Source organism: Podarcis vaucheri, assembly GCF_965113315.1.
Source record: "Podarcis vaucheri genome assembly, chromosome: 7".
Classification (NCBI taxonomy): Eukaryota; Metazoa; Chordata; class Lepidosauria; order Squamata; family Lacertidae; genus Podarcis; species Podarcis vaucheri.
The window spans coordinates 84,522,694-84,532,063 of record NC_138765.1 but is presented as its reverse complement, the minus strand read 5'-3'; the positions used below and the strand labels follow the sequence as shown (position 1 = coordinate 84,532,063).

At 43.4% G+C, this 9,370-nt stretch overlaps 1 protein-coding gene across 2 annotated transcripts in view; it reads left to right on the top strand.

Annotated features, from left to right (window-relative positions):
- Window positions 1-6,069: 6,069 nt before the first annotated feature.
- LOC309536099 (anoctamin-7-like) overlaps window positions 6,070-9,370 on the top strand; it is a 29,287-nt gene continuing 25,986 nt past the window's right edge. For both annotated transcript variants that reach the window (XM_082229957.1, XM_082229956.1), the window contains exons 1-3: window positions 6,070-6,648; window positions 7,462-7,567; window positions 7,808-7,992. In XM_082229957.1, the coding sequence (XP_082086083.1) occupies window positions 6,517-6,648; window positions 7,462-7,567; window positions 7,808-7,992 (423 nt within the window). In that variant the 5' untranslated portion in view covers window positions 6,070-6,516. The remainder of the gene's footprint in view (window positions 6,649-7,461; window positions 7,568-7,807; window positions 7,993-9,370) is intronic.

Here is a 9,370-nt window from a genome sequence, read left to right as displayed (position 1 = left end):
CAGCGGGCAAAAGGTTGTTTTGCGGATACACTTACAAAGCTGAAACGGATACTTAGAGGCATTACTGGTGGATACAATTAAGCAACTGTATTTTGCACCTTTTAAGAAACTATTGTGGCAATATTGAGAGGGCTCTGCCAGAGGGAAAAGGTTTTCTCTAAAGACTATGGTTAATTTATTTAACTGCAGGAACTTTAATGGCGACTGAAACTTTGTTTCTTCTTTCATGAACTGAACAATACTCCCTCTAGTGGAGTTTGGGATTTACAAATTCCTGAGAACCAACTTTGTTTTGTCTCTCTGTGGTCTGGTTATTCACTCTGAGGCCTGCCTTTCCCATGGAATTTTTGACAGTTTGACCTTGAATCCAAAGACAGGTGTGGAATGAGCGACCGAGTAAAAACAAGAGCTGCGTCGAAAGCAGGGAAAGGCAAATTGGTACAAACAACTTTGGTTTCCCAGGCTCGCAGATCTTCAGTCCCTGCTGTTCTACAGGCTGTACCATCACCAACAACCCCAGCTGAAGAAGCTGAACAGTTAACAAGTGAAGATATGGCAGCTGGGGGATCTAATATTCTCTTAGAGGAAATGTTACAACAATTTGCAATTTTGAATAAAAAAGTGGACGACCAAACTGCAAAAATTGACTTAGCCACATCTTCAATTACCAAACTCTCTGAACAGGTGGCTAAGCATTCACAAGATATTGGAAATCTAAAGGACGCTGCATCTGAAAATCGAAAATTGGCCAAGGCTGCGAATGAAAAAGCAGAAGCAGCAACTAAAGAAGTGGAGGAACTGAAAGGAGAGGTAAGGCCGCTCCATAAACATATTACTGACCAGCAGGCCTACCTGTCTTTGGTGGAATTGCGAAACAGGGAAAATAATTTGAGATTACGCTCTATCCCAGAGATTGAGAAAGAGGACTCGATTGGCTTCTTAACAACAGAATTTTCTAAATTCTGGGGTATAAACGAAGATACAGACTTTAAAATAACAACTGCATTCAGATTGGGAAGGGCTGCTGGGAGGGACAGGCCTAGAGACTGTTTGATTATCTTAAGGACTAAGCAGGAGAGAGACAAGCTACTTGACCTACATTTTAACAAAACACTTGAGATCCAGGACAGAAGAGCACAAATTTACAAGGATATTCCTAAACAATTACTGGATCTCAGATCTAACTACACTGACCTAGTTGGACTTTTGAGAGGTAACGGAATACCATACAGGTGGGAGTTTCCACAAGGCCTCTCATTCAAATACAAAGGAAAGAAGACAAAAATCAAAACGAAAGAGGACAGCCAGAAGTTCTTACACGACCACGGAGAAGACTTGCAGAAAGGAGTGGCAGCTATTTGGCCACCACCAGAGTCTGTAAAAGAGCTACCACCCTCGGATTTGGACAAAAAAGAAGACGCCCAATAAGAGTAACAACAGATTGATACAGGATGTCTCTGCAGCTGTATAGTTGGAACATTAATGGCGTGAATTCCCCGGAAAAACGCAAAAGGATCTTCCATATTCTAAAGAAAGAAAATTTGGACATAATTTGTTTGCAAGAAACCCATGTGACCAGGCTACACAGGAAGGTGTTAATAAATAAAAGATTAGGCCAAGAATTCATCTCATCAGATAGAGTTAAGAAGAGAGGCGTGGTGATCTACGCCAAGGAGAATTTATCACCAAAATTTTTGTTCAAAGACGAACAAGGAAGAATCCTGGCTATTGAAATATCGATTCAAGGAGAGAAAGTTTTGATATTAGGAATTTATGCACCAAATGAGGGGAAATCAGAATTTTATAAGAAGCTGCATGAGACACTACTGGACTATCTGGACTATTCCAACATCATTATGATGGGAGATATGAATGGGGTCGTCTCTACTTTTATGGATAAGTCACAGAATCAGAATCTGACCAAAGATGGAAGACTACCAAAAACTTTCTTTGAACTAACTGACAATATGGACTTAATTGACTTATGGAGGACGAGAAACCCCCTAGGTAAAGAAGGAACTTTCTTTTCTGAGGCCCACCTGTCATGGACAAGAATCGACCAAATCTGGGCAACTAGAGGGCTGGCACCTAAGACTACAAAAATAGAAATCTGCCCAAAGACTTGCTCCGACCATAACGCTTTGAAAATGGAAATGAGATTTACTACTGCCGACTCCTTCAGATGGAAAATGAATGACAACCTGTTAAGAGATCAAGAGATTGTAAAGAAGGCCCAAAAAGCCTTAAAGGACTACTTTGAAATTAACTTGAATACCTCGGTGGAAAAAAGAATAATCTGGGACGCAAGCAAAGCTGTGATGAGAGGGTTTCTGATACAACAGAATACGATCAAGAAAAAACTTTGGAATGGTAAAAAAGACAAGATATTGGAGAAGATAAGAGATGGAGAGAAAAAATTAAGATTGAATCCAAAATCAAAAGAGACTTTAAGAGAAATCAAATTTCACCAGTCACAATATGCGAAATTGATTAACCAAGAAGTGGAATGGAAAATCAAATAAATGAAACAAAGATCTTTTGAATCTGCGAATAAATGTGGGAAACTGCTAGCTTGGCAGTTGAAAAAGAGACAAAAATTAAATTATGTTACCAACTTAGAAGTTGAAGGGAAAAACATTCAGAAACCGGGAGAAATTAGAAAGTGTTTCCAGAAATATTTTAAAAAACTGTATACACAAGGGTCCGAGGAAGCAACTGAGATAGAACAATTTTTGAAAGACAACGGTCTACCAAAATTATCTCAAGAGAAAAGATCAATCTTGAACTGCAAAATAACACAACAGGAAATCGAGGATGCCATTCAGAATATGCAACTAGGCAAATCTCCAGGCCCTGATGGACTCACCTCCAAGTACTACAGGATGTTAAAAGACTATTTGATACAACCATTAATGGAGGTTTGCAACCAGATTATGGGGGGAGGGAGGGCACCAGATACGTGGAAAGAAGCATTCATCACACTGATACCTAAAGTGGAAACTGAAAAGACTCAACTTAAGAACTACCGTCCCATCTCACTCCTAAATGTGGATTACAAAATATTTGCGGATATTTTGGCTAATAGATTTAAAAAAGTATTAAATGAAGTAATCCATAAGGACCAAGCAGGCTTTCTCCCAGGTAGACATTTGTTTGATAACACCAGGAACATTATCGATATTCTGGAACTTTTACAAACAAATATTAACACCAAAGCAGTGTTAATTTTTATTGACGCGGAGAAGGCCTTTGACAACATTTCTTGGAAATTTATGAAGAAAAACTTGGAAGGGATGGGAGTGGGAAGGGGGTTTGAGAATGGAATAGAAGCAATCTATTCAGAACAAAAAGCTAAGTTGATAGTGAACAATGTGGTGACAGAAGAACTTCACATTGAAAAAGGAACACGTCAGGGGTGCCCTCTATCCCCTTTATTGTTTATTTCAGTCCTGGAGGTTTTGCTGAATATGATAAGGGAGGATCGGCAGGTACAAGGAATACGGGTCGGAGCGAAACAATATAAACTGAAAGCATTTGCAGATGACTTGGTTTTAACATTACAGGAGCCAGAACCTAGTACAAAAAGAGTTTTGGAATTGATTCAGAAATTTGGTCGGGTGGCGGGTTTTAAGTTGAACAAACAAAAAACTAAGGTGTTAGGGAAAAACTTGACAGTTACTGAAACAGAGGGGTTTCAGAAGGAAACAGAACTAAACATTGTTAAAAAAGTGAAATACCTGGGGGTCAATCTGTCTTCTAAGAATTTGAATCTATTTAAAGATAATTATGAGAAATGTTGGTCAGAAGTTAAAAAAGATTTAGAAATTTGGTCAAGATTGAAACTATCCTTGTTAGGCCGAATTGCAGCTATAAAAATGAACGTTTTGCCAAAGATGTTGTTTTTGTTTCAAGCCTTGCAGGTTGTGGACAGAGTGGAATGTTTTGGAAAGTGGCAGAAGGATATTTCTAGGTTTGTTTGGCAGGGCAAAAAGCCCCGAATAAAGTTTAAAATACTAACTGATGCAAAGGAGAGAGGGGGGTTTGCCTGCCAGACCTAAGGTTATATTATGAAGCTGCGGCCTTCTGCTGGATGAAAGATTGGATTTTATTGGAAAACACTGATGTCCTAGATCTGGAAGGCTTCAATAATTCGTTAGGTTGGCATGCGTATTTGTGGTATGACAAGGGGAAAACACATGGAATGTTTAAAAACCATATTGTCAGAAAAGCAATATATATGGTCTGGAAAAAATATAAAGACTTATTGGAAAGCAAAACTCCGAGGTGGATTTCACCAATAGAGGCCAAAGCTCGGAAAACACCCAATATGGAGGCATACTGGCCGAAATATTGGGAAATAATAGAAAACATTGGAGGTAATTGGAGGTTGCAGAGCTTTGAAAAATTAAAGGATAAGGTGCAAAATTGGCTACACTATGCCCAAATTAATGAGGTTTTTAAGCTAGATAAAAAAATAGGATTCCAGGTGGAAAAATCGAAACTTGAGACAGAGTTGCTAGAACCAAAGACCAAGTTATTATCGAGAATGTACAACTTGCTGCTTAAATGGAACACCCAGGATGAGATAGTTAAATCAGCAATGATAAAATGGGCTCAGGACATTGGTTATAATATCATGTCTGAAGATTGGGAGAGGTTATGGACCACCGGTATGAAATTTACTGCATGTAATGCTCTGAAAGAAAATATTATGAAAATGGTATACAGGTGGTACATGACCCCGGTCAAACTGGCTAAGATATACCATTTGTCCGATAATAAATGTTGGAAATGTAAGGAAGCTGAGGGGACATTCTTTCACCTCTGGTGGACTTGTCCAAGATTGAAGGCCTTCTGGGAAATGATCTATAACGAGTTAAAAAAGGTGTTCAAGTACACCTTTCCCAAGAAACCAGAGGCCTTCCTTCTGGGCATTGTCGGCCAGAAGGTGTTAAAAAAGGATAGAACTTTTTTTATGTATGCTACAACAGCAGCAAGAATTCTTATCGCCAAGCATTGGAAGACCCAAGATTTGCCCACACTGGAGGATTGGCAGACGCAATTGATGAACTACATGGAACTAGCCGAGATGACTGCAAGGATCCGAGACCTGGGAGAAGAGGCAATGGAGGAGGACTGGAAAAAATTTAAAGACTATCTGCAAAAGTATTATAAGTTGTATGAATCATAAGATGCCGTATGATTTGGAATGTTAGCCCCAGCAACGAAATTTAATTATCTATGAAATTGGGCAACATTTATGAAAGAATCAAAGTTTAAATGGGTAAAAATGACATTATGTTATATTTTTAGAGTAAATGGAGAATAAGAGATTTAAACTTAAATTGCAACTGAAAATATAAAGAAACACACGAAGTAAGGGTATAATTTGCTGATAACTTTATTATCAAGAATGCATTATGCGGGAGATGTGGGGAAGTCCAATGGAAATTTGAAATAAGTTCCTGAAATGGTTGTGATTTTCTGTTCTTTTCTTTCTTTCTTTTTTTTCTATTCTGTTCATTCTTTTGTTCTTTCTGTAATTTGGAAAAAATGCAATAAAAATTATTATAAAAAAAAAAGAAGTGTGCATGCACACGAAAGCTCATACCAAGAACTAACTTAGTTGGTCTTTAAGGTGCTACTGGAAGGAATTTTTTTATTTTAAAATAATATTCTTTGTAAGTGATAAAATGTGAAGATTTTTATGGTAAATGTAAGTGCGATAAAAAATGGTTATGATATATGAAACTGAATTATGATATACGAAACTGCTAAAGATGAGGTAAAATGAAAATCAGATAGGGGGGACTTGGGGAAGCTCACCTAACAATGTTTAGAAATAATAAGGATAAGACAAAAAAAATTTGTATTTTTGTATTTCTGTTTGTATTGTTTATTTGTGTTATAAAATGAATAATTAAAAAAAACAAAAACAAAGAGGGGATGCTCTGATTTCTCCCTGACCACCCACCTCTTTCCCCCTCCTCCCACCTTTGCACAATCCCTCTTTGCCACCCCCCCACCCCTCCGTGCCCCCCCCCCGCCCCCAGGCTGACAGCCGGCAAGAGATTGTGCCGGGAAGCCTCCTCTGCTTCTTCTTCTGCTGCTGCTCCTCCTCCTCCATCCCATAGCTGCTCAGCAACAGCGGAGCAGGGGCCTGCCAGTGCGTGGGGCTGGGGGGGGGGCAACAGGCAGGCAGCGGGCTGGCGTGGCTCTCAGTGCCCCTCCTTTCCCAGGCCATAGGCACTGCCTCTCCTGCTGCTGCTGCTGCTCTGACATCACTGCTCCATCTCCTTTGCCAGGACCAGAAGATGCTGCACAGCGCAGAATGATGGAGGTCCCCAGGCCATGGATGAGGAGCTAGGGGAGGGCAGGGAGACTCTCTGGCTTTGGAGGGCCCCCCACCCACCCAAATGAGCTTCTCTCCTGCATCCCACCTCCCTTTGGAAGGACTGAAGCGGTGATGGAAGCTGCAGCCTGAGTCTCCTTCCCCGACAACGCCACCAAGCCACTATGATCCGCAAGAAGGTCTCTGGGTCAGATGCCCAGGACACCGGCCTGCTCATCGGCCTGGGGAAAAGCCCCTCGGGCCTCTATGAGGATTCCAGTATTCTCCCCAACGGGGGCGCTGGAAGGGACACCTTCGTAAGTACACGGGGAAGGCAGGGCAAGCAATCCCAGTAAGGGGTTCTTTCCAGAACTAGGGGGTGTTGGGATCAACGCCTTTCGTGCCTCCCGCACGGGGAGGTTTTTCCCTGGCCCCTGCGGGTGTTTGGAGCCTAGCTGCGATTGCCCAGTGGCAAGGGGGAGGTGCTCTGTGTGTGCTCAGGGACTACACTTCCCCTCCAGCTTTATTTAGAACCAAGTCCTGGGTGTGTCTCAAGAAAGAAAGAAAAGAAGGAAAGGGGTTCAGATCTGCAGGTGTAAGACCCCCGTACCCCTAACAGCATCACTTGGTGGGGTCTCTCCTCCAAATCCAGCCCTGGGAGGAGGGAGGAGGCACAATTCCGCTGTCGGACCACAACCCAGAAAAGCAGCAGAACTTTTGTCCCCATTTAAAAATGCAATTGTGGGGTTCAGCTGCCCACTGCTACTGTACACAAATAGGGTGGGGGTGGAGCCAGTGGGAAAAGCCTTTCCGTGCCCCTTGGGTCTTTTTGCTGCAAACTGTGAGCCCCCCCAAAGTTGCACGAAGGCTGAGCTGCTGATTAAGGACTGGCAGGTGGGAGGGCCCCAATTCTGGGCCAGGCCAGGCCAGTTAATCCCAGATTTAAAAAACCAAAACAATAAGAGCAGGTCCTATTAACGGGAAGGAGGGGGTTCCCCATCTAGGACTGGCTGGACCACTTTGCAAGGCTGCAGCCTCAGGCACCCACCAGGCTCTACAGGGGCTTCCACATTCCGTCTCAGACGCAGCATAGTCCCCCAAATGTGGCCCCATCCTGATTTTGTTTTCAGGATGTGGACGACGACGACGACCCCATCTACATTTATGGCGATGAAACTTATGGCTACCCCAGCAGTGCCAGCGGGAATTACTTCCGAGATGGGAAGACGAAGATAGGCGAGTATAACCCCTTCTTCCTTGCCCCAGTGTTTTGCCCGAGTTGCAGTTTTGCAACCGCAGAGCAAAGGCGTCTTCGGCTTCCGCGAACTCCGAGCAGCAGGCAGCACGAAAATGAACCCGTGTTGCTCTGGCCACATGCTCTGGCCTTGTGGGGGTGGGTGGGCTGCACTTCGGTTGTGGAACAGGGCACCCCCAGGGCGCCCACAATTCCCTTGCCATCTCATTCTCTGCCTGCAGATTTTGTGCTGGTCTGGGAGGAGAAGCTGCGTCCCTCGAAGAAGAGGCGCAACAAACAGCCCCGCCCGGAAGGCGAGAGGGCAGCGGGCCAGGGGGCCGGGTGGGAGGCGGCCCGTGGGCGTCACGAGAGGTGGAGACAGAAGTTCCTCAAGAACCTGCGCACTGCTGGCCTCTTAATGGAGAAGGTGAGGGGGCTTTGCTGGCAGGGGTCTCCTGGAGGGCTTCGGGCAAAGTTGTACCAAGGCTCCCTTGTGCCCTTGGCAAGGAGCTGCGCTGGCACCTCTGAAGCTGGGATAGACCATGAAGCAGAAACTCAAAAAGTTCGCTTTCTGTCTGCCAGCCTGCCTGCCTGCCTTCTTCTCCACTACTGGGCACTCCACTCATTTCATTTCATTTCACTTTTCCATATTACCATACGCAATGCGGTTTACAGCAACAAAATATACAACAAAGAACCCACACCTTAGAACAGGCATAGGCAAGCTTGGCCCTCCAGATGTTTTGGGACTACAACTCCCATCATCCCTAGCTAACAGGACCAGTGGTCAGGGATGATGGGAATTGTAGTCCCAAAACATCTGGAGGGCCGAGTTTGCCTATGCCTGCCTTAGGATAATGTGATCGAATACAAAAAGTCATAATAAAATATAACTTTAAAATGGGACGGCTTATATTGGACTTATATCCAATAAAGTACAGTCATACCTCACGTTACGTCTACTTCAGCTTACGTTCTTTCAGGTTACGTCCCCGGCGACCCGGAAGTACCGGAAAGGGTTACTTCTGGGTTTTGCCGCTCGCGCATGCGCAGAAGCGCAAAATGGCATCACACGCATGCACAGCCGTGGCGAATCGCAACCCGCGTATTCGCAGACACGCCACTGCGGGTTGCATTCTTTTCATGTTGGGAACGGACCTCCGGAACAGATCCCGTTCGCAACCAGAGGTACCACTGTACAGTCAAACCTTGGTTGTCCAACATAATTCGTTCCAGAAGTCCTTTTGGCTTCCGAAACGTTCAACAACCAAGGAGCCGCTTCCAATTGGTTGCAAGAGCATCCTGCACTCAAGCAGAAGCTGCGTTGGCATTTCAGCTTCCGAAAACATTCGAAAATGGAGCCATTTGGTGCCAAGGTTTGACTGTAGTATCCAATAATCTCTGGGAATATAATAGTACACAACTAACTCTCAAAACATCGGCAAATAATAATTAAACAAAAATTCACTCTTAGCATATACAGTAAATAATTACTAAACTGTGATCCGTAAAAACAAAAAGATAGACGCAAGTCACAATGCATAAAATACCACATATTTGTTATAATTGTGGAAAATCTAATTTTTTTTAAAAAAAAACACACACAAAACAATACATAAAATACCACAATACGTACAAAACCATGTAAAAGGATCAAGTGGAGAAACAAAGATGCCGGATGATTTATTTTTAAGAAATCCCAAACTCCTCCACTCATGCTTCTAATAGCTCCACCAGCCAACTGGGGAGGGGGCCCAGGCTTCAGGCTTGTGTTTTCTTGGGGGCCACAGTCTTTGTGCTGCACC